Source organism: Hibiscus syriacus, unplaced genomic scaffold (assembly GCF_006381635.1).
Source record: "Hibiscus syriacus cultivar Baekdansim isolate YM2019G1 unplaced genomic scaffold, ASM638163v2 tig00111231_pilon, whole genome shotgun sequence".
Classification (NCBI taxonomy): domain Eukaryota; kingdom Viridiplantae; phylum Streptophyta; class Magnoliopsida; order Malvales; family Malvaceae; genus Hibiscus; species Hibiscus syriacus.
In genome coordinates this window covers 96178-122492 of record NW_024063027.1, presented here as the reverse complement: position 1 = coordinate 122492, position 26315 = coordinate 96178, and the positions used below count along the sequence as shown (strand labels likewise).

Sequence of the window (26315 nt, the reverse complement as noted above, 5' to 3'; positions counted from 1 at the left end):
GATCTCTCTTGCAATTTGATTTTCATTTGTGTTTTACAACAAAGCCCTAAGTCCATCTCTATTCCCCTTCCTTTTCTTCAATCTGATGCTTGGTTTTCTTTGAATCACCATCGCCTTCAAATGATCCATTTTTGGCCTGTGATTTATTTTACTCATCTCTCAGAAGTTTGAGCTTATTTGCTTAGCTTTTTTGTCTCTTTACTACTTTTCGGTCAAATTCAGTAGAGCTTAGCTTTTAAGTACTCACCATGTTTAACCGTTTAACAAGTACTGGGATGACAGAATGAAGAATCTCTTCATTCACCCTGCAATTGTACTTGTTCTCTTTCTCCCAAGTTTAGTATTCTAACTGACAAGTTTCCTCTTGATTCTGTCTTTCAATGGCACCCACCGGCAGAAGAACGTCAAGAAAAGCGAGCAAGCCACGAAGAAGTCATCACCGAAGGAAGCTTGACAAGCCCAGTATTCAAACGACATCAGTGTTGTTGGAGGATTTGCCTTCCAATTCTTCCCCCATAAGCTCAGATAATCTTTCCACCAAAGGAGTTGATGATGATATAAGTCCTTGCTCTACCCCGAAAGCTCCGAGGTTTCGGATACCGGAGGTGGAAACATGCCCTCTGGCACCCAAGAAACAAAGGGTTCTCTCCAATTGCTCATTGCAAAGAACACCTATTACTTTCTTTGCTCCTCCGGAGTTGGAGCTCTTCTTCTTCTTTGCACATAGGGATATCTCAGTCTGATGCCCACAAATATAAACACCGTTTCATTAGTTTTAAGATTATTAGTTGTCTCTTTTGTTTGATTTCACCGAGTACAGTTTAAGAACTTCTTTTATGAGTGATTTGGAGAAGGAAAAGTTGGTAGCTATTTTGCTTAGTTTTTTGGGGCAAATTTTGTTGGGTTTTCAAGTTTGTAGGGTATGCTAATCACTACATCTAGCTGGGGCTCCCTCTCCAACTAAGTTTAGCTTTAATTCCTTCTTTTTTTTATATTTTTCAGATGTATTGCTGACTTTTGGAAGTGTGCAATATTGTAATAGGGTGGGTGTCATTTGAAGGTAAGTGTGGTTTTTGTTTGTTTAAGTCAACTTTAGAAAGTGAAAGTATAGATGCTTCTTCCTCTATTGTGCAAATCCTTGAAGTTTTTATGTTTTACCCATTTTTTTAATAGTATAAGACTGGTTAAAAAGTAGTATATATTCAGAATCATTATTGGTCATGACAATATACTCGCACCTTGTAAAAGTAGTTATTTGAACAAGAGACTTCTAAAGAAAATAATATATTTTTTACTACTGAAATCGTTTAATGAGTTAAGTTTTACCCGTTTTTAAATTTACCAAAATGGGATTATCATGACTGCTAGGCAGCAACTTTTGAGTGTATGAGCTCACCCCAACATGGCTAAGAGAATCCAATGAACAAACCCGTGTGGGTTTTATCATTTAGTGGAGAATCCAATGAACTTTCTCAATTGGGCACTCTATCATGAACTTGACAAATACCCCTTTCAATTCTCTATTTTCATCATTCTTCTTCCATTGCATGCCCTATAATGTATTTCTTTTGGCTAGCTTTTTCAACTTACAAGAATATTATTATTAAATCATAATAAAATCATAATGATAAATAAAGATTATAAAAAACTTTGTTTCCTTTCAACTTATTGAATATCTTCAGTAATAAAGTAAAATAGTTTTTTTTATAGAGAATTTGGGTTTTTAGTAATTTCTTTCGCAGAATATGTATCTGTGTTAATAATTAAAAAAAAGTAACAGATACTACCTTATAATCACATTATACTTTTAAAAAAATATTTTCTTTTATGCATAATGGTGAACTTTGTCATTGAAATGATGTACATTCATTTAGTTTCTTCCTAGGTTTGAACAATTTAACATAGTTGATTTTAGTCAAAATTTACTTTGCAAGTAAAAACGTAAAGGTGATTTTGTTTAATGCCAAGGTAGTTTGTTGATAGTTTTGTTCTTGTTTTAATATAAAATGTGTAGAGGACACATCATTTGGTCCAAATTATGGAATCTAATAAAAAGGGAATAGGAGCCTCATTCCTTGTTTAAAATATGTGATTAGGGATGGACATGGGTTGGGTTGGGTCGGATATTTGGTACACCGATCCGACCCGACCCGAGAACAGTGAATCCTCCAACTGAGATCCGACCCGATCCGACCAAAACAATATTTCACCCGACTCGATATATAACTTAAAAACCCAACCCGACCCAAAATAATAAAAAAATATTATTTTTATTCATTAAAAACAATGACTTAATTGAAAAAAATAATATATAGAGGGGTATTATTATAATTATTCCTAAATATATAAAGTAAAATTATATATTTTTCGGGTTGGGTCTAATATTTTTCACCCTAAACCCAAACCAAACCCAGACATCACATTTAAAAAACTAGACCGACCTGACATGAACCTAAATTTTTTAAATAAAAAACCCAACCTGATCGGGTCGGGTTCAGGTCCCATACACATCCCTATATGTGATGGGTGATTGTGGTTAATTTGTGAACATTTTCCATTAATTAGTTCGCCTTTTTCTTCCTTATATTTTATCTAATGATTGGTATGATTTTTTTTTCATTTTTGTTGAATCAAAATTATGATAGGGAAAATTTTGAAACTTAATGTTTAGTTTAATAAAGAATGAGAATTGATCCCTCAATTTATGTCAGGTTCAAACCATATATTTATAGTCAATTAGTTATTAATTGAATCACTACTGAATTATTAAATAATCTTTCAACATTAAATTCTCACATGAAATATGTAATAAATAATTGTTTTCTTTTTAAAAAATAACATAACATTTGGAACTTGCACTTTAATACTACATGTACTTTTAAAATGTCTAATGTGATACTTATATTTTATTAAAATAAAAGTTTAATTAGAAAAATAAATACTAAAATTATACGTCTGATTTGTTTTAGGTGTTCAAAGTTTTCTTTGTCGAGATAAGTATATATTGTTTATTTGATTACCATTTAAGGTGCTTGACCGTTAACGATTGTTAAATAATCGATTATTCAATAGTACTTAACACGTAGCATGTCTCTTTTAATTTCTTCTAATTTTATTTAAAGACTATAAATTAACAATAATTTTCTAAATCTTTAAAATTCATAAATTACACAAAATCCTTAAATCTTGAATCTTAAATCCCTAAATCTTATTTATCACTATCAAATCAGCCACCATCGATCACCCTTCTTCTGTCACATTCCCACCGATTGACCCCTTGATGTCATACATCTTCTCCCGTAACAGAATAATCGCAACACTTAGTCACTAACACCGTTTAAGAGATTCTATGAATTTGGAGATTTTTTTGAGAAATTATAAAATTTAGTGTTTTTTAAGAAAATTAATATCAAACATAAATTAATTGTATGTGTTAAGCAATTATTGGTTGACAATTTGTTAATATTTGTTAATGATTTGTTAACATGATGGCCTAAAAATGTCAACATAATGAACTTTACGCGCCTTAAAGGGTAACCGATAAAATGTTAGACACATACTTTGATTAAAAAAACTTTAGCACATGTAACAAACAATAGATATAATTTAAGTACTTATTTTTTCAATTAAGCTTAAAACATATATTGTGCTTCTTCAACTATGTTTCTTTATTATCATGGTAACTGAATTAACCTATTAGTATGTCGTACTTGAATTGTCGTTTCATATTATTATATATTTAGAATAATATTATTTTACTTGTTCTCTCTATTCAGGATTTTACCTTAATTAATCTATGTCTATTTATGTCGTGCACTTAATTTTGATGAGTGATGCTTTAATATATATATAAATATGAGGTTGCAACAGCAGTATCGAAGTCACAGCCAAATTTAACCTTTATGGAGAAGTGATATGTTTCACCACAGGCCTAGAGATGATGTGTATATATATATTTATAATAAAAAAATTTGCAGTTTGGGGTACAAATATCACTGCCTTGATGTATGATTAGATGACTGAAAAAAGAGAAAAATCAGTGATCGATGCTTGCCTTTCTTGTCTCAACTTTTAGAAATAAATAATTGTAGGAGTGATGTATAATTATATGATGAATAAGGGGGGGATAGTTTGCATTAATATTCATGCATGCCCCTCTGCTTAATTTCAATGATGATGATCAGGTCCCCCTTCCCCTCGGAGAAATCCACCTTTCTCACACTGCATCCTATACATATATTGAAAGATATAGAGATAAACATATACATGCTATCATGAGTAATGGTATAGAAAATGTATGTACCCTGAAATTGAACTCCTTTCACAAATAGACAGTAAATTAGTACAGTAACTTTCTTTTTAACTTTGAAGTTAAAACAGTTTCACCGACTGCAGTAACTTTTAGTGTACGTACCATTATTCTTTGTGTACACCCTATCTTTATATAACAAATATAAATTCACTTCCCATTTTTCATAGTATAGTATAAAATGATAATAACAAAAATCACACAAATAACTTCACAATGAACAAAATTGTGCACTACTTACTCTACATTTGATCTCACAATAAAACTTTTCAATTTATAGGGTGCGGAAAATGATAATTTTCCAAATAAATAATTATTTGTTATTAAAAAAACCAAATAAAATAATTGTTATTAAAAAAACCAAATAAAATAATAAGAAAATGGGGGAAATTAAAAGCAATGAGAGAATCGAATAGGGAGGAGTATATTATTTTTCATATGTACATAGTTGAAACAATAGCCGCCCCTTTATATAGTTACACAAAGCTATGATATATTCATTAATGTAGAAAATGATAATTATTTTAATTAAAGAGCATGAAATAAAAAAATATTTTTAAGGGTTAGCAACATAATTGATCATTTATGTTTGTATTCTATTCATTTTTTTCTCATCGATTTTGTATTATGATCACTTTTGTTTTTGTTTAATTAAGATGTGATCACCACATGTTAACTGTCATTAGACCATTAGTGATTTGTTGAGTTGACACAGTAATTACATAAAATATAAAATACATAATTTCCACGTGGATTCAGTTAACTACATGATTGATCACTTATATTTGTGTTTTGTTCATTTTTTCTCACTGATTTAAAAAAACCACTACAGTAGAACTGGTCTATAGCAACGTTTTTTTGTCCTATAGCGGTGTTTAAAAGCGCCGCTAGAAATGCTACTGGCGCAAAAAAAAGCGCCAAAAAACATCGCTATTACAAATGCATCAACTTTTAGTGGCGTTTTCTACTAATAAACGCCGCTAAAGGTCATGTTATTTAGCGGCGTTTGTATACAACGCCGCAATATGTCAGCCATATAGCGGCATTTTTTGGCACAAACGCCGCAATAGGTTTGATATTTATAGGCGTTTTCTTGAAATAGATCCGATATTTAGCGGCGTTTGTAGTCACAAACATCGCAATAGATTTGATATGTAGCGGCGTTTGTAGTCACAAACGCCGCAATTGATTTGATATGTAGCGGCGTGTCCGGCAGAAACACCGCAATAGGTTGGTCATTTAGTGACATTTATTCCTAAAAATGCCGCCTAATATGCACTCCATTAGTGGCGTTTTGCCCGTAAAACTGATTTTAACATATCTTATTCGTATTTTGTATTACCCAAATTTAACCTGTAACAATATCCAACAACTTGCAGTAAATTTAATTACGATTCGAATTAAGTAATAATACATAAAAACATAAATAAATCAAAGTTTACAAACATCGAAGTTAAATATAATGTAGTTCAACATTTTTCAATAACATAAAGTAACCATTAAGCTAAGAAAACACCTAGGATGATGAATTCTTCGTTTGTTTCTGTTGCATCATCTACCTCATAGCTTCAATTTGTTTTTGAAGCTCTTCATATTTTCTCTGAAATGTTGCTTCTCTCTTTGCTTCTATTGTTGCTCTCTCTGCTTCTCTCGCTTCTTTGTTTGCTTCTTTCGCTTCAGCTTCGGCTTTCATTTGAGCAATTTTTTCATCAACTTAACTCAGCTGTTGTTTTAATCGAATAACTTCTTGTTGAGAAGACTGGCTGTGTGATGGCATGTACTGAGATGAGCTAGATCCAAAGAATTTGGTTGGAGTAACGAATGATCCCTGATAGTGAACTCGACTATATCTTTCAGGACCGAAAACTTCAGCAATAACTTGATTTTCAATCTCCTCCGCATTAATAGAAGCATGGGATTAAGTCGTAGCTTCGTACTCTACCCTTTTATCGCTCAATTTTTCTTGATAATCAATTAAGAATATAGAACAAATTCAAGAATTATTTAAAATATGAAATTTTATACTATAAATATAACATAATGCAAATTTTATGTCCAATAAATATACCATAATTTCTGCAGCTTCAGGAGCCATATGAGAGCCATATTTTTTGTACGTGTCATTTCAAAGAATTGTATTCGACCAACTCTACTGCCGAACGTGATTGGGCGAAGATGGAGACCGGAGGCTCAACGATGGTGATTGGGCGCGACGATGTGGGCTAAAGATGTTGTATACCAGAGTGAGGAAGAAGAAGTTTTTTAAAGAAGAGGTTGAAATAAATTTTAGGGATCGGGCAGGGGGAGGCATATGTTACCTTTTGCGGCGTTTTTTCCAGTAAACCATCACTAATGTGGGCGTTTTGGCGGCATTTTCACAAACGCCACTATAGTCCAAGTCTCTTGTGACGTTTCTTTAAAAACACCACGATTGTCCGATTCTATAACGGCATTTCTTTAAAAACGCCATTACTGTACAAGTCTACAGTGGCATTTATTGGAAGATGTTGTATACCAGAGTGAGGAAGAAGAAGTTTTTTAAAGAAGAGGTTGAAATAAATTTTAGGGATCGGGCAGGGGGAGGCATATGTTACCCTTTTGCGGCGTTTTTCCAGTAAACCATCACTAATGTGGGCGTTTTGGCGGCATTTTCACAACAAACGCCACTATAGTCCAAGTCTCTTGTGACGTTTCTTTAAAAACACCACGATTGTCCGATTCTATAACGGCATTTCTTTAAAAACGCCATTACTGTACAAGTCTACAGTGGCATTTATTGGAAAAACGCCACATTTTGTCGTTCTATAGCTGCGTTTTTGGGGGAAAACGCTGCTAATCTTTACATTACTGGTTTTTTTAAAAAACGTCGCTATATGCACAATGTTATCGGGTTTTGCTTAGTAAACGCCGCTAGATGTTGAACTTGTTGTAGTGAATATAAATATATGATTACTTTCGTTTTTATTTAATTAAGATGTAGTCACCACGGATTAACTACATTAGACCACTAACGATTGTTGAGCTGGCACGATAATTAAATAAATAGAAAATATATTATTTCCATGTGAATTATACGTCGATAAAGTTTTAAAAAAAAACTTTATAAACATAAAATAAAAAGGTATCACGAACTATTCCTTTCTTAAACTCCCTAAAACAAAGTACTCTTTGAATTAGTTTTCTTCAAATCTCTAAAACAACACCCTTTTGATATCCTTAGTAGCTCTTAAATCCTTAGAAAAAGAAGAAAAAAACTTGCGTACCTACTAAGAAAAATATTATGGAATCAACACCGACTATTTAAACTAAAACTCATGTCATAAAAATATTGGTGGGGCACAGTTAAGGGCAGAAGATTTTTGTTGTTTTTATTTTCTGGATTGATGGAGAACTGAACGAGAAAATTGTAATCCGTCTTCACAGCAGTGAGAATAAGTACGAAGCCATGTTTGCCATGCAAATGCAACTGTCATTTTCCAGAAAAGAAGGATCAAAAGCTAAAATGCTGCCTTCATCTTTTCCACTTTTGCTTTTTTGTAATGAACACAGAATTGCTTTATCATGAACACCATTAATTCACACCCATCCTAAGCTGTTCATTTTCCTGTTTTAAAATTCTAAATTAGTTGTCGGCGCTTTTAACAATTAAATGGAGTATCTAAGTTGACAAGTCCATGGTTGATTTTGCCTGGAAAGTGAATTATTTACGGGTTGTCATCTGTATACATTATGGATCCTTTGTTGGAGAATCATATTCATGGATGGGTATCAGGAATATCTGAGAATTTGCATTTCTTTTTCCAAAACCATGTGAGGGATATACTTTGGAAATTAATTAATATGTGGACCGACTACTTGAAAAGGCTAAAAGGTAGTATATACGTATCTCAAGACATTAAAGCCAACACTGTTATAATCACAGCATCTTCTTTGTCTCACTGTGTTGTTGTACTGCTAAAGTGCTTAAGGATCGGCTATGGATAAAGAGAAGCTCTGCAGATTCTTTTTCAGTCGGATGCAATGCTTGCTGCTTCTATTCTTTGCATTTCAATTATTAAATGAGCACCGAAAATGAAAAGTTGCAATTCCATTTCGTCTTTTATTTTTCTGACCATCCAAACAGATTCTTCTGGAAAAAACATGTGCCGGCTTTTGTTTAACTTTGCTTAGGCCATTGCCATCCAAAGCAAAGAAAAAGCATTTGCTGTGCCTCTTTAGACTGCACCAGGGATTCCATTACTTTAATTCATAGCTTCGTTACATACATTCTCTTTGTTACCCACAGTTATAAGGCTTCACCTTGATTAATTCAAACCGATCCGCGTCGCACAATTGGTTTTGGCAGGTAAATCTCCTAACAAGAATTTTCTGCATACATAAGTAATCAAACTAAGATATTGCTTAAGCAATATCAAGCTACTTACCACTTGAATCAACTCATATCAATAGATAATTTTATATTTTAATTGAAAGGGAAACAACTATACATCAAACTTACATAATATGTAAATATCAATATTATATAAATGGGTGTAAATGAACAGAGTACTCATAAATCGTTCGTATAATGTTTTTTATTAAGCTAAATAAACGAAAATAAACAATTTTTTGTGTTCATTTGATAAACAAACACTAGCATAAGCGTGTTTGATTCATTTATGTTCACGAAAAAATTCATTTATAAGCTCGTTTATTGACTAACTTATAAGTTCGTTTATTCGATTCTCTTTTCTCCACTTTTTACATTTTAAATATTAGTGAAGATAGGGACTAAATTGAAGATAAGGTAAACTTTAAAATTTAAACTGTGAAGCTTAAATAATTTAAAAATCATTGGCGTAGTTTCACCATTTTGTTGCCTTGCAAATAAAAGGATCCAGAACGTTAAATCAACGAACACGAACGCCTTTAAAAAAAATAAACGAACACCTAAAAAAACAAACAAACACAAACATAAATTTATCTGTTCAGTTTCGATTCATTTACACCCCTAATTATAGCAACCTAAAAAAATCTTGAATAGCACCCAACACATAATACATTTAAGAAAGCAAAGTAAGCATAACTTCTTTAATGTATATTCCCTTCTTTCTCTTCTTTTCCTTCAATATCTTATATTCCTTCGTATATTTTTTTCTTTTCCTTTTCTTTCCAAGATAAAAGCGTTAACTCTATTTAGCATCTTCCCAATTAGGGTACCCAATCTTTCAGAGGATGGAGAAGGGTGAAATTTCAGGTATCGCCATTTGTTTTTTTCACTAACTTTGGACCACAATGCCTTTGTTGAACATATCCTGGTGAGACAATAAAGTATAAATTTGTCTGCAAATAAAACATCCTATTCATTGGAAAAAGTTGGAGCTACTGTTTTAGAAACATCATAAAGGAAGAGATAAACTATACCAAAAAAAAAACATGCATGCATGCATGATAGATTTACTGTGATTAATTTATGTTCTGGAAAAAAAACTCATTTTTGTACCAAATTTAATTGAGCCGAGCACTGCACAGAATTATACTGCATGCAGATATAATATATATAAAAACGCAGGGCTTACTCTTGTGTTCTTCTTTCTTTAAAACACATTCAGAGATCAAAAGCATTGATCTATTGCCAGTCCTTATTCACTGAAGAATAATGTTAAGGGCGGCTTTAAGATGACAAATTTTATGTTAACTTTGGTCCACAGATGCCTTTGTTGAACATTTCTTTAGTAATTTAAGACAAAGCATTAATATCTTTCCAATTGGCAAATGTTTTTAGTCTGCAGGAATATCCAGAATCCAGCCATAGAATTGAGTAAGTTTGATTAAAAAGATTGATTAATTTCTTACATTCTTTATGTCAGATGCAGAAGGAAAGGATTCGTTATTGCATATTCTGTTCTTTCTCTTAATTCTACAAACATTAATTTCCCTCCTTTGTACCGGAAAGCATGTTAATTTGCTGGTAATGTAGTAATTAATCTAAAGAGGGAAAGGGAAAGACATGAATGTGATGTTTTATACCGGAAATTTATGTTGCTGCTCTTGGTCCACAAATGACCCTTTATTCCACGCAAAACTATGCAAAGTGTTTATATGTCATGTGAAGATGGTCTTGAAGCCCAAATCTAATCAAGCCTCTGGTTTCATCCCACCCCAATCCAAATCCTTAAGACGCCTATTTCCTTTTTTTGCATTCAAATTTTTACTACAGAGCCTGCGACTCTATTAATCTAGTTTGCTCCATTCGCAAACGTCAAAGTTCGAATTTCTGACCTTATTTAAGAGATCTAACGCCCCATCCCACTAAACCAACTGATTGTTGGTATCAAATAATATTTTAGTATCATTTCTCCCTCACTCATTTTAAGATCATAAGTTATTTTATTGGTTCAAATGGGGTTTTCAGAAATAAGAGATGAGTTTAGGTTTAAGGTGCATTGGGAGGGGTTCTGACTTGTTTTTTCTCATATGTATTTGCTTAGAAATATTGATTGAGATATTATAAAAATATCTGATATCTGATTTATTAAAAGACTGAATCTATAACAAGCACGTCGTTTTTTTTAGAACAATTACTACTTAGGGAGGGAAAAGAGAACTTTGCTCTTAATGTATACTTAATTCATAACCTAAGAGAAAAGGAAAGGGTACCGATCCTTTGTCATATTGAATTGAGACATTTCCTTAGACAAACTTGTACTTACCGCATTTTGTTGATCGGATTAGCACTGATTTTGAGTGCATTTTAAGAAGATAAAATAATGAGCCTTTACTAACCTCGCAATGGTGAGTTAATCAAATCATACTTTTTAGCACAGAAAATAAAACGTAAATGGAGATATGGATGAACCTTCACCAAAAGGTTAACACAAAATAAATATTTTTCACGGGATCTATATTATGACTTCCAACTGCTCTACTGTTTGTGATGTAAGTCTATCCTTTTCAACATACGACTGTTTTTCTTCTTTATTTTCTGTTGATATTACACTCCCATTTTTCGACAAATTCCGAGCTTGAAATGATCTACCCCGCAGTATCATTATGATGTTGATCAGTTTCCTCGGCAGAGAATACAGTCTCTGATGTAACCTTGCTCTCCATTGAATTATCGTTGCTTTCTGTTGCATTAACCATTGTTTGTTTCTCCATCATCCCGGATAGTGCCAAGCTTGGAGACCATTCAAGCACATCGTCGATTATGTTTGACACCCGTTTCTGATACCTGCAAGAGTGATATAAAAACTTCAGATTAAAATTCATAAACGAGGGATCAAATACCACACAAGAAATTGGGGATTGGGGGGGAACTATAAATGTATTAAGACTACGATCGACTTCATGATTCTAGATTTGAGAGCAAAGATGGCTTTCGCAACCAAATTATATATACCCCATGGATCATGATGACCAGATTTCAGTTACGAATAACATCAAGCAAATATATTTTACGATTTTCACAAATCATATCAGCCTTTCTACAACAATAAGATTACTGAACTGTCGTGAGAAACAAAAATAAAAATGCTTATGCAACTATTTAAATAGGAGCAGATTCGCGACTGACCTTGCTCTAGCAGCCTCATCCGGAGCATGGTGCTTCAGCAACAATATGACCAACACAGCTACTACTGCATAGAACAGTCTTGCCGTCCATTTTGGTCGCGGTTCTTCATCCTTTTGGGGCCAAAAAACGGAATAATTCTCGCAATGTTGCTTCCTCAGCAAGGATGTTTGGGAAGAACCAAACACGTTTTCCAAGAATGATCCATGCAGCACCAAATATAGCAGCTCTCACTGCAAAATTTAAAGCCAATGAAATGTGTAAGAAGGTGAAAAACCAAAACAAGCAATTGACAACTGGTATAAAGAAAACTAAATTCAGAGAGAACTGGTAATTTAAACTATATCTTAAACTGATTATGCAAACATAACCTTATACAAACTAGGATCACATTCAGGCAGGTCAAAACCTTCATCTGTTTTAACTCAACAACAATAAGTGCACTTAGCAACACACTTCCACTTCTTACCTACATTTGATGGAAAAGTAGTTGTGTGTCCACAGTGCATCTCTGGCTCACTATGTTACTTCCTTTTGGTGTTTTTGGTGATATAGTTTAATGGGAATCTCTAGTGGAAACTGGAAAGTGAACCAATAGAATGACTTTCATCTTCTTGCAAAGCGTGAGTTTGAACTTTTGTCATTGTTTCCAAAAAAAACATAGCTATATCATATGCTCTCGTACAAGAGAAAGAGAGAGAGAGAGAGCAAAGAAAATTTACCAGCTCTTTATATTATCAGTGTATAAGAAAGTTGTTAATCGGCAAGACAGACATAGCATCTGTAGCAAACAAAACCCTAGACAGACAGTAAAAGGTCTGATGACAACAATTGCAAAACCTTGCTCAATAGGTATGGAATTGTACTACCGAGATCATTGCAAATGCTAGTCACTAACCACAAAATCAAACTAAGAACTAATACTTGCTTCAGACACCATTATAGAATTATGTTTCTTCTTTACATATATAAAAAGTATCCAATATACTAAAGAAGAAAATAACACAGAAAAACTTACATAAAAGCATGGTGAGAATAAGTAGAAGAACTCCCGCACAAGAGTAGAGTATTAGTAGTTTGCATCAAAGTGGATAAACAGGAAACAAGCAAATAGCAAGTGTCAAAACAGGCCAGAAAAATGAGAGAAGTGTCTGCCATAACGGCCGCCGTGTCACAAATGTCCATGCAAAAAAGGCATCATTTTCGGAGAAGACTTGCTCCTGAAAAAAGTGTCAGAATATTGATAATTCCACATAAAAAGAGCATTAGTTTCCAAAAGACATTTGATTCAGCAAAATTTTGTTTCTGCTTTGGTTACAGATCATGAAAAGCATTTTTGTGTGTGTGTGAAACAATCAAAATGTTACGATAGATTACCAAATATATGTACACACACTACTTCAAGAGTTAAATGAAAGAGAAAACGAAGGATGCCAAGAAACAAAAGCACTGAAATTGGGATGAGGGAGGAGGAAAAAAGAACTTTTAAACTGAAATATGTAGAAAGCAAATTATAGTGAATGGTTATAAATAAAACAAAAGTCACTATCCTTGAGATCAAATATATATATATATATATATATATATATATATAATAAACCTCAGGGCATAGGAGGCTTCAGGCTTTACGAATGACTCAATAAGATAGAAAAGTCACTAGGAGGCTAGAACAACACAAAATAATATTATTAAAAAAAGGACATCGTTGGCCAGGTCATGGGTATGTCTATGCCTAATGTATTTGCACATGGTAAACATAAATTCTTTAGAATTATTCTTTGAAAAAGTTTGCACTGGAGTCGTTGTGCAGAACTACATTTAGTAATTGTGGAAAGAGAACTCATTGCACAAGACAATCATGATCAAACACATACGTTACATAAGTGAAAGCAGAAAATCATTTATCAAATATTTTAATGCTAAAATAGTAAGGAACTCACAGGGAAAATTTCTAAATGTGCAGGCCAGGTAGACAACTTTTTCTTCCCCGGACGAACAGTTTTTACGACACGATCGCAACGCACCAAAAGATTTTTTTGCAACAAACTGTTTGCAATAACTTCAGTTTCCAGATTTCTATCTGACTCCAGTATATCTTTAAGCTCAGGATGATTTTTGATAAAGTTTACAAAATCCTTCCCTCTGAAATATTCAACACGAGTTTCCTGCAAAATAGCCCATCTAGACTCTAAATCTTTACGGTCCCTCACTTTCTCAGCAAACAACTGAAACACATCCTTCTTGGCAGCTTGTTTCTGGGTAGGAAGGAAATGATACATAAATTAGACTAAATAAAATTCATGAATCACAAGCAAACAAAAGCATGTCGAAAATCAGGTAAAGTCAAGCCTAAAAGGCAATAACCACAAACCACGACAGGAAAATAGACACACGAGCACAAAATGCTAGTGTAAATTTGTAAAGCGTTAATAAGTTAACATGTAATTTCGATTCACCAGGGAAGCAACATTTTCTGAATCGTTGGAGAAACTAATACGAAAGTAAGTCAACATAATTTCCTCAATTTCTTTTGTGTGATGATTACTACATAAGTACTATCTAAAGTTGAGTAATTTTAATTTTTAGGTGGGATTCAGATACTGTCACTCAAAACCTTAATTTTCTTTTGGTAAAAGGGGAATATCGGATACCACAAGATGGAGCATTCTAGAGCAACGTAACCCTTCCAAATGTAATGAATAATTCAGACATCCTATACGTGTATCCATTTCTGGGAATCTATCCCTTCGTTTCTTTACTGCTAAAGATAATTAAAAAGAACGTTCCAAAAAGAATAAAACTAACACACACACAAAAAAAAAACTGCAGTGCATCAATACAATTAGCTGGCACCAACAGTTAATACGAATGCGATTAACAATTCAAATGAAAAGTTTTCTTTACTGGCGAAATGATTGTAGTATTTAAATTCAACCCATAAAAATAAGGATCAAAGCCAAATGAAACATAAATAAATAGAAAACCCTAGATCAGAGAAACGAGGGGGAAAGACGGACCTTGGAAGGGGTGAATGAACTCTGATCTCTGCTTCCGTTTTGTACGGCGGCCGAAGATCTCCTGGCTTTCTTCTTCTCTGCTGCTCCAGATTTCTTCATTTTTTTTCCTCTGCTATTTGGTTTCCTGTCCTACTAATTGTACTTCCAGTTGTTTTCTGGCTGATGCTTCAGTTTTATGTTATTTTTCGTTTCTGTTTCTTTCTCCCTTTCACACTGCCCGAGTTCTCTTGCATTTATATATCATGTATTACGGAATCCCAAATGAAATCCTGCATCTTTCCTTTAGCCAATAGATTTCAGCCATGTCAGCATCATGGTGACCTGGATTTCTCTTTTGTTTTCTGCATATATATATATATATAGAACGAAATATACATTACGAAAATGAGTCAATGAGAACTATGTATTATATTGTTAATGTCTTTTTATTAATTCAAAAATTAATAAATATATAAATTTTATAATTTGGTAATGTTTTCTTATGATTTTAAACTTGAATAAAAAAATTTGAAAAATTTAAATATCTTTAATAATTTTTATAAATTAAACAAATTTATAGGATTAGCTTGAATAAGCATGTGTTTTAGCATAACGATTATCATTGATAAATGGATCAAATGTATATGTCATGTGTGATGTGATCTTCGATGTGCGTTTGGTTCACAGAATGTAAGATTATCAGTGGGAATGTAAGATTATTAGGGAATAAGATTACAAGGAATATTGTATTTTGTGTTTAGTTGATTTAGCAGGAATGTAAGATTATGTTGTCTGGTTAAAGGAATAAAAGATTATTGAAATGTATATTTGATCAAATTGTCCTTATTATATATTTGTTTTTTAACAAGTTGAAAAATATTTATATATTTTCTTTAAAAAATTTAAATTCATAAAATTTATATATATTTTTTTACAAAATTAAAAATATAAAAAGGTTTAATGAAAGGGTAAAATTTTATTTTAACCTCTGAACTTTATATAAAATTTTAATTATAGACTTTTTTGTAAATCTAAAATAATTTAAGGATAAATTTGTAATTTAACATTCGTAGAATTTTCATTATTCAACGACAGAAAAATGATATTTTAGTCCAAAACACTTGTAATCCAACAATACCTATGGAAAGAGATGTAATGACATTCTCGATAATATATCCCAAAAAATTCACTATTGGTAATTTTACATTACCGGGAATGAGATTCCCAGCTAACCAAACGTGGGAATGTGGATTTCATTCTCATGGGAATCCCACATTCCCCATCCAAACGCCGCCTTAATGAAATCTCGATAAACATGACAAGTGAATTATGTTAAGTTGAAATTAGAGAAACTGTTGATGTTTGATTGTAAAATTATATTGAATAATAAGATTTTAGAGTTATTTTCTTTGTACATCCTTAAATTATGATCATTTTTCTAAATTGATCCTAAACTTTTTAATATTTTAGTTTCATCCCTAAACTATGAATGCCATTCTAAAATTGTTCTCAAATTGTTGAATATTTTTGTGTCATCCCCAAACTATATCCTTCATTCTAAATTGGTCCCTAAACCTCTTCAACATTTCAATTTCAACACAAAGTTTATGTATATACTAATCACATTCCACGTTAATAAATCGTTAGGCCAATATATATTATTATAAGTTTGAAAAAAAAAGTTTAGGTTAAACTATGATTAAAACTAATTACATATTTGGATGGATTTGGGGAATGAAATTGGAAGATTTAAAAGTTTGGGGACTAATTTAGAATGCGAGTCATAGTTTGATGATGAAATTGGAATGCTCAAAAGTTTAAAGACTAATTTAGAATGAGTATCATAGTTTGAGGATGAAATTAGAATATTCAAAAGTTTAGAAACTAATATAGATGAGAGCCATAGTTTGAAAACATATGGTGCAATTAACTCTAAGATTTAATCCTTTATATACTTGTATGTAGTTTGTATCTTGAATAATAAATGTATGCTTGGTGACTTTGATAGCTGAAAATCAATGTAAATGGTTTCTTATAGTTTAAGAATGCATTTTAAGTTTTTATTTTTTCTTAAGAAAGTTACTTTGGTATTTTTTTAATGTTCGAGTTTCGAAACTTAAGCCCTAATTTTAAAATTACAAGCTAAATTAATTTCTACTTTTCATAGGGCATGTAAATGGTCCTGATTATAAGGTACTTCTTTATTAAATTCTTCGACAATGAATAGTTATAAAATAGTCTTCTGACTAAAGAGTATTGCTTTATTGAATTCCTCAACTATTAGAAAACATTTCAAGGCAAAACTAATCCGGAAGCATACTTAGATTGGGAAGCCAAAGTAGATCATGTGTTCGAATGTCACAACTACTCATAGCAAAGGAAAGTGAGACCGACAACAGTGGAGTTTGTGATTATGCCCTTGTTTGGTGGGATCAATTAACTTCTACAAGAGTAAGAAATAGGGAACAACCTATCAACAACTGGCAAGACATGAAGGCCATTATGAGGAGAAGGTTTATACCTGTGCATTATCACCGAGACTTGTTCCAGAAGTTGCAGAACCTTAAGCAAGGAAACATGAGCTTAGAGGATTACTTTAAAGAGGTGGAAGTAGCCATGATCCGTGCAAATATTGAAGAAGACCGGGAGGCAATTATGGCAAGGTTTCTGGCAAGTTTGAATACTAAGATTTCTAACACTAGATCTGGGCCGTGAGCTGGGGCGCTGCAAATTCGGGGTGACATATCTGTGTACCGATGTGAACTCTGGTGAGAAATATGCTTGTAAATCGATATCCAAGAAGAAACTGAGGACTGCGGTGGATATCGAGGATGTGAGGAGGGAGGTAGAGATAATGAAGCATTTGCCTAAGCATCCTAATAACGTGACATTGAAGGATACTTATTAGGATGATGATGCTGTTCACATTGTTATGGAACTGTGTGAGGGGGGAGAGTTGTTCGATAGGATTGTTGCAAGGGGACACTACACCGAACGAGCAGCCGCAGGGGTTATGAGGACTATTGTCGAAATTGTTCAGGTTGAATTCTGAATGATCTTTCTGTTGTTGAATTTGCATTGTCATGCACATCATGTTTATGGTCTTACATGAGGTTCATTTGCTGGAAACTAGTTTAAGCCTTTCAGTATTACAGGAGCCTCAGATCTAGTTTTTCACTTTAATTTCTAACTATAATTTCACTGATAAATGAGTTTTTCTTATTGATGTGAACCTCTTTGAAACAAAACAATGATTTCCATCGGTTTACCGGGTTGGTTTTTGTAGGTTTGATATGCTATCCGTTGCACTTAAACCCAGTTCGGTAGATTGAATCTTGTCATTTGATATAAAAGCTACAGCTGTGAACAATTTCAGCCATTCATTCGGATTGATTATCTCGGTGTTTTGCAAGTAATAAAAAACCAAACTCTTGTTTTGTACTTCCAACTTTCTTTCCTTTCACGTTTCACTGATCACTGTCTATGTAACATTAAGCAATTGCTTTCTTTTTTTCTCTATCTTGATGATGGTGCTTTTATTTCAGATGAAAACATTTAACCGGCTGTATTTGATTTATGTTGCAGATGTGCCATAAACAAGGAGTCATGCATCGCGATCTCAAACCTGAGAATTTTCTGTTTGCAAATAAGAAGGAAACTGCACCATTGAAGGCAATTGATTTTGGGCTGTCAGTCTTCTTTAAACCTGGTATTGCATATCAACTATTCCATTAATTATCGACTAGATGAATTTCACAAGTCTTCTCTCCTTCCATCTTTGAGTTGTCTCCTTTTTTATATTATGCTCAAGCTGCTCAAGTTTTCCTCAAGAATGTTCTTTCTTAACAGGTGAACGATTCAATGAGATCGTAGGAAGCCCATATTACATGGCACCAGAGGTTCTTAAACGAAATTATGGCCCAGAGGTCGATGTCTGGAGTGCTGGAGTTATCCTCTATATTTTACTCTGTGGTGTGCCACCATTCTGGGCTGGTTGGTCTTTAAATTTTCAACAAGTTCTCCTTTTTATCATTCAACTTCATGAAGGTTACATCTCAAGATAAATGTGAAGACAGTGTGTGTGCTTCCAGAGTTTGGGAAAAGATAGAGAGAGACTGAGCAGAAAAATAAATATAACATTGCAGGTGTATCTTTTTGCATACATTTTCTCTATCTACTCCCATGCCGTCGTCAATATATATATAAGAAAACGTTTGCGTTTGCATGCAGAGACTGAGCAGGGAGTAGCGCAGGCAATTATTCGCTCTGTTATCGACTTTAAGAGGGACCATGGCCTAAGGTTTCGGACAATGCAAAGGACCTTGTAAATAAAATGCTTAATCCTGATCCAAAGCTACGTCTTACAGCACAAGGAGTGCTTGGTAACCTTCTGTACATCTTACATGCTTTCTGTATGTTGATATATATTTTCCATGTATGAAAACTCATCCAAACTACCGTAACCAGAATATCCGTGGATTCAAAATGCCAAGAAAGCACCCAATGTTGCATTGGGTGAAACTGTGAAAGCTCGGCTCAAACAATTTTCTGTAATGAACAAGCTGAAGAAGAGAGCTCTAAGGGTAATGATTCGCAGAACTCTTGTAGTTTATCTACTTTAAAGTTATAGGATGCAAATTTTTGGGGTCTACCTATTAACCTGCTCAATATTGGCAATGTACGTACACCCACAATTTATACTTTTAATGTTTTAAATTTTTCGATTTGCAAGGTGATTGCTGAGCATTTGTTGATGGAGGAAGCAGCTGGCATAAAAGAGGCCTTCGATGTTATGGACACTGGAAAACAAGGCAAAATAAACCTTGAGGAGCTTCGGGCCGGGTTGCAAAAGCTTGGCCAACAAATTCCTGATGAAGATTTGCAAATCCTAGTGGAATCTGTAAGATCATATGAACCCCAAAATCTTGTTTCCAATTCCTCCTGATCTAAGAACTAAAAGTATGACTAATGTAACCGATTTATGTTTGTGGGGTTATTGAAAGTAGGCTTCATTATGCCCTACTGTGCGGCTTGATTCTTCTCCTTTTGGGAGATGCATCTTGCACGAATTCTATAATCTGCTCCTCCGTTTATTGCATACACTCGGTTTACAGCATTTGACCTCCTATAATTAATGTTTCATATTTAAAACTTTCGGTTTCATCAATGGAATAACTGCAACCTGCTTTTAACAGGCTGATGTTGATGGCAATGGTGCTCTGAATTATGGGGAGTTTGTAGCAGTTTCGGTTCACCTTAGGAAAATGGCCATGATGAGCACTTGCATAAAGCTTTTGCCTTCTTTGATCTAAATAAAAGTGGTTTCTTAGAGATAGAGGATCTGCACGATTCCTTAAATGATGAAGTTGATACCAGTGAGGAAGTTATCGATGCCATTATGCACGATGTCGACACTGACAAGGTGACATTTTCTTGCTTGGTTATAGTGGATTTGATTTGAACTTGTCAAAGCGTTTTCTTGACATTTTTGCCATGAAATTATCCATGCCAAGGGCTGACACATCATCTTATCAATGCTTATCGTGCTTGTCTCTGTATTGCACCTGATCATTGCTTTAAACCACCACTACAATCTTTGTTTTACGAGCTTGGTTTCGAATGTAGATATGGTTCAAAGCCTAATCTTTTGTTGCAGGATGGGCGCATAAGCTGCGAGGAGTTCGTTGTGATGATGAAAGCTGGCACCGATTGGAGAAAAGCATCGAGACAATATTCACGTGAAAGATTCAGCAGTCTAAGCCTGAAGTTGATGAGAAATGGTTCATTGCAATCAGCCAATTGAGTACAAGTCGAATGTAGATGAATAAAAAAAAAGTTAAAAGTACTGTTTCTACGAAAAAGAAGACGACGATCTCCTTGATTACTGTTTGGTTTATACTCTCGATTTCGTTTTATTATTTCATTTTGTTTTTCGAGTGGAACCTTTGAGGTAGATACTGGTAGATTGATGTCCATGTGTTTTATTAGCCGAGTTACAGATGAATTAGTTGCAAAAAGAAGGAATTAGAGGGGAAATGTTCAAGTGATGTGATCCACAATTTTGTTTGTGGTTGTAAATATGTCCATATCTACAGTCTGTCCAACGGGTCTTTTTCGTTAAAAAAAGGGAAGTTTGTGGATGTCTACCATTATGTGCCGTCTGTTGAAAGACACAACTACTTTGTGCCTATTTTAGGTGATTTCCCATGTAACAGAATTCAGTATTCATTGCCCAATGTTTCTTGTATTTAAAGAAACAGATGGTTTGTATTCCTACCTGAGAAAAAAATGACTCGAATAGTCGAATTTAATTGGTAATTGTTGAGTCGAGCTCAAACTACTCAAGTCATCAAACTAGTTGAAGTTGAAATCAGAACTAAAAATAAGCAGGCATTCCTTGAGCTTGAGTCGAGGTTTGAGCCATGGGTTTCGATTGAACTCGAATTTCTCATTATTCAAGTTATGTTAGGCTCTTACTCGGGACCAGAAGAAATTGGCATTGCACATGATATAAACAGTTTCATTGTGCAATTTTCAACCTCAATACTCCCACGACAGTTAATACAAGAGGCTATCAAAACTACGTTTAAAAAACATAAATAAATGGCTTCTTCAAATGCAAAATTCATATATATATATGATCATTTAATTTTATGATTATTAGCCTGCCCTTTAAACTCAAGTTTCTTCACTATTTAAGTTGATCAAGTTATGGATAATTACCTGCTTTTTAATTTTATGGATGAAGTTAAACAGAGAGGAGGATTCTACAATAAAAAAGATGCAAGTTTTCATACAAGCAAGTACATGAATCTCGCACATTGAATACAAAGGAACGTAAGGTTTCTCACTTGCGACAGATTCTGGCAGTAGGCATTGTGACACAAATCGGAGCATACTTTTTCTTTGCTTCAGGAGTCCCATTTTTTGGCTCTACACCCATGGCAACATTTGCAAACGAGCAAGCAGCAGCTGCTGCAGCTGCAAATATCAACTCCCTCCTCCCATTGCTGCTCTCTGGTTTCATTTCCAAGCCGCCCTTCTTGCCTTGATCCGCGCCGGCTGCCTTCGCCACGATCGCACCTCTGCGAGCAGGTCTCCAAGGAAGTCTAGTCAAAGCGGTGCTTGAGCTCGGAAGGAGAGAGGCGGTCATGCTCATTGAAGCCATGTCTGTGCAAGTAAGGGAAACTCCTCTCTTCTTCAAGTTTTGTTTGTGAGTGAGATGCTGGACTTGGATTGTATTTGAGAAAATTGAGTGAAATAAAGGCCAAAAGTGGCTTGTTGGTAACCCCTCATCCATTTCCTTATCCAAAGAAATGATGGGGCAAATGGGTCATTGCCACGTGTAGATTTATCTGTAAATTCCAGATGTTTTTTGGTGCTTGTGGTTGTCAAAACCACCTTTATCGAGTGCCAAATTTCTCTCGATATTTCACAGCAATTATTGACATTAGCTTGGAAATATTACAACACTAAATAACTTGGATCAAATTATTTAACTTAATTAACTGCCGGATCTGAAACTGCTTTCAATGAATACAAACACAAAAAGGGGTAGACATGCCGATAGGCAGCTACTGCATGCCTCAAACTCACAGGAATTGAATTCTTTTCTTCTCCTTTTTGCTTCTGTCACTAAAATCGGCAATGCTATTTGTTGATTTATTTGATCTCGAAATAAGCATCAAGGAACAAGCAGCACTAAGAAGAGAAGACAAAGTCATACATCAACCATATGCTTTGAAGAACAAAATCCGCACCGATTCAAACAAAACTTCAAGTTGCTGAAAAGGTGCTAAATATCTTATGACAACCAAATAAGCAAAGAACTAAACATAGGCATCGTCTTAACAGGCAAAAAGAACTTGCATTGCTACCCTATGGCGCTCAACACCATCATGCATCAACCACCCTCTCTGCATCTTCGAATATAAGAGTCTTCACCGGCTTTCCCAATAGATCAGTATACTCCTGGAAAGGAGACCTTGTGAAACGAGTCTCTTTCCAGAAATCGGGAGTCAAGAAACCGTATGTTTTCAAAAGACACTCAAAGGTTGCCTGCATTTTTTATTTCCAGAAGCAAAAGGTAATCAGATATCCAAAATAACTCAACAAGGGATCATATCATAACGCAGGCATCTAGACAAAACATCTAATGTTGTGATAATTAAATAAAAATACCTGCAAGAATCAGTTAGATTGGGAACATATAGTAATTACAATTTGCAAACACATAGCCCAAAAACCACATATTTACACCAGAAAATATTTGATTTCAAATAGTATGGAAGAAACCGACATCAATTATAAAGGTGTTGCATCAACAATTGAGTTCAAAAATCTACACCCACAAAACGCGTAGGGCAATACAAGTCATAAAACAATAGTATATAATAAGAACACTATCAAAGTAATATAAGTAGAACTTATTAACAGAGCATTTGGAAACTAACTAATCTATCATCAGATTCCAAACCAAGAGCCAGGCAGAAAAAGGTAAAATACCTTCAACACATTTCAACTCAAATAATTGATAAGTTGTATAATCAATGAGACTTGTACGTATTACAAATTCATTACCATACACCAATAACAGATTTATTATGTCATGCTGTCAACACCATCAACAAATCAATTACAATCACAAGGAGATAAGTTCAAGATAACATTACTTTTTCCAACATATGATGGATTGCACCAGAGATATAAGAAAAAATTGAAACCCATAAAACATCTGGCCACTCATAAATTATGAATATCCCAAATTAAGACAGACAATCCACTATATGTTGAGTTGTAAACAATTTATATAGAGTTAATCCAGCATTCATACATACACATTCCAACTCTAAGATAGCTCATCAAAGACCAAGCAAAAAATCCCATTACTTTAAACAATAGAAAAGTTAAAATAAAGATAAACAAAATTAGTTCATACAATTAAACGTTAAAACCCATTTCCTACTAGATATAAGCAAAATCGAAATCAATACTAAATAACGAAAGCCAACATTTTTCGTAAAAACGTACTTTAAAAGGAAAATAAAAGCAATACCTTTACAAAGTTACCAAGAGTCTTAGTAGAACCCCGGGAAGAAGTGAAAACATCCTCAAACCCAGCAAACTGAAGCACCTTCTTGGGCACCCTAGCAGCCACAATCCCAGCACCTCTAGGCGCCGGCACCATCCTAACAGTAACTGACCCGCATTACCCAGTAACTTTGCACGGCACCGTGTGAGGTTTCCCAATCTTATTCCCCCAATAACCTCTCCTCACCGGTATCACAGACAATTTGGCCAATATGATCGCTCCTCTTATAGCCGTTGCAACTTCTTTGCTACACTTCACTCCCAACCCGACGTGCCCATTTCCATCGCCAACGACGACGAAGGCCTTGAACCGGGTACGCTGCCCGGCACGGGTTTGTTTCTGGACTGGAGTGATCTTCATGACCTCGTCTTTCAATGAAGGGCCAACGAGTTGGTCGATGATTTGGTACTCCTTTATGGGGAGAGAGTGGAGGTAGATTTGCTCAAGGGACGTGATTTTCCCGGCTTTGACCAAACGCCCGAGCTTTGTAACGGGAACCCATTTCTCTTCTTCATCTCTGCGGCCGCGGCGCCTTCCTCTTGGGCCACGGCCGGATCTTCCACCAAAGCCACGCCTGAAAGCGCCACGCTCACCTCCTCCTCTCTCAGCCATTTTGTTTTTGGATTGTACGCGTTTACAATAACGAGGGCTTTGTATAGAGAAATCCGATTGCAGCGCGCAATAAGAGCGGCGACACTGAAGTATTTATACCTAACAAGAGACCGAATCTGGGGTTTTTACATTCATTTGTCTGGCCCAGTGTGAAGCGGATTTCCTTCTTTTTATTTTTAAGGCTCGGGCCTCGGCCATTTGATTCTTTTGATCTTGCGTACAAATACCAAAGATAAAACAAAAAAAATTGAATGTTGTTATGATCCAACCTTCTTTACGGCACAATTACTTTTGAATTAAGAATTTTTATGATAGCAACACCCATAATTCAACATATTGATCGATTAATTTTAATAGAATTCTATAGAGACGAGTCTTTGTATAATTTTTCTATCAACATTAGAATTCAAGCTCTTAACCTTTGTTTAAAAGACTTAGTGTCTCATATGTTAAACCAACTTATAGTTAATGGTCTGGGATATGGATGGCCATGAGTGGGGTCGAATTTTTGGCCTACCCACACTCGATCTGACCCAGATTTAGGAGGATCCGATATGACTTGAAATTTGACCTAATTTTAGGTCAAAACCTGAATTCGATCCTACCCTACCGACCTATATATATATAATCATTTTTATTTGATAAAATAAGGACCTAATAGAAAAAAATATAGAAATAAGTATTATTACAATTATCCCTAAATATATAAGAGATAATTATACTATCAAGTAAGATTTGTTTTTTATCCTAAACTCAAACTCGACTCAATTCGACTCTACCTTTAAAAAAACTCGAACTAAACACATTATTTTCATAAAAATAACTTAACCGAATCAGATCAGAACTCATCGGGTCCAAGTAAAATTCTCATTCTACTATTAGATTAAGCATTTATGGTAGATCTCTCTTGTTAGAATATGTTATCCTTCATGTTTGGGACATTGCTTGATCCTTAAACATGTATGGTTGCTCTTTAGTATCTCATGCTTTATATCATAACCACTTATACTAGCCAAGATTCAGAAAATGTTAAGCTATGATGGAGGAAGTTGCTTAACTTATGGCAATTAACCTTGTGATTTGATGTTTCCCAACCTTTGCATGGACGACTCACCTCCCACTAAGTTTTTCTATAATAGATACATGAAAATGCTTATGCAGTATGATGATAAAGGTGATATGATGCAACTTTGTTTGGTTTCCCTAGTCTAAAATGTTAGACCCATCAAATTACTTCAATAATTAAAAGAAGTGTTATTTAAAAAAAAAAGTTTTAGATTCGAACAGTTATTTCTATAAGAAAGTTTCTACGATAAATGTATGGAAATCCTTGTGAAATATATATATACATAAAATATGGGAAGTAAAGTTTTGTATTGATTTAATAGTCTTATATCAGACAAATTTCATCTACACAAATTTTCGTGTTTTTTCTTTCTTTATCTATTTATTCATCATACCATTTGTATCACACACTCTTCGAACGATATCAGAACAAAACCGGGTCAGAGTTCAAAGACATATAACTCTTATAGATGGAATGAAACTTCAAGTATCAAAAAAGATATTTGAAGTTACGTATACTACATTAAAAGATTTATTGTAATTCAGGGATCGTTCATGCAACTATCCCTAAATTTTGATATATTAACAATCATTTAATAACTGTATAAAATAACATTTAATACATCATTATGAACACATTTATTGTTTTGAATTAATGACCCACGGTTAAAAACATGAAATACTTTAAAC

General features: G+C 34.1%; 2 protein-coding genes and 3 pseudogenes across 2 annotated transcripts in view; 2 read left to right on the top strand and 3 right to left on the bottom strand.

Annotated features, from left to right (window-relative positions):
• The first annotated feature begins 217 nt into the window (after nucleotides 1-217).
• On the top strand, nucleotides 218-1042 carry LOC120156551 (cyclin-dependent protein kinase inhibitor SMR13-like). Its single transcript, XM_039167855.1, has one exon. The coding sequence runs from the start codon at nucleotides 381-383 to the stop codon at nucleotides 741-743; it is 363 nt and encodes a 120-aa protein (XP_039023786.1). The 5' UTR covers nucleotides 218-380; the 3' UTR covers nucleotides 744-1042.
• A 10118-nt stretch (nucleotides 1043-11160) lies between these two features.
• On the bottom strand, nucleotides 11161-15073 carry LOC120156542 (annotated as a pseudogene).
• A 2139-nt stretch (nucleotides 15074-17212) lies between these two features.
• Nucleotides 17213-21014, top strand: LOC120156559 (annotated as a pseudogene).
• A 613-nt stretch (nucleotides 21015-21627) lies between these two features.
• The window catches only part of LOC120156554 (photosystem II 5 kDa protein, chloroplastic-like), a 31400-nt gene continuing 26712 nt past the window's right edge, over nucleotides 21628-26315 (bottom strand). The window contains exon 2 of the mRNA XM_039167856.1: nucleotides 21628-22059. Coding sequence (XP_039023787.1) covers nucleotides 21705-22025 — 321 coding nt within the window. The 5' untranslated portion in view covers nucleotides 22026-22059 and the 3' untranslated portion in view covers nucleotides 21628-21704. The remainder of the gene's footprint in view (nucleotides 22060-26315) is intronic.
• On the bottom strand, nucleotides 22584-24664 carry LOC120156553 (annotated as a pseudogene).

What these genes read in the sequence shown, in the direction of transcription:
- LOC120156551 (XM_039167855.1), top strand. Translation starts at nt 381, where the DNA reads ATGGCACCCACCGGCAGAAGAACGTCAAGAAAAGCGAGCAAGCCACGA.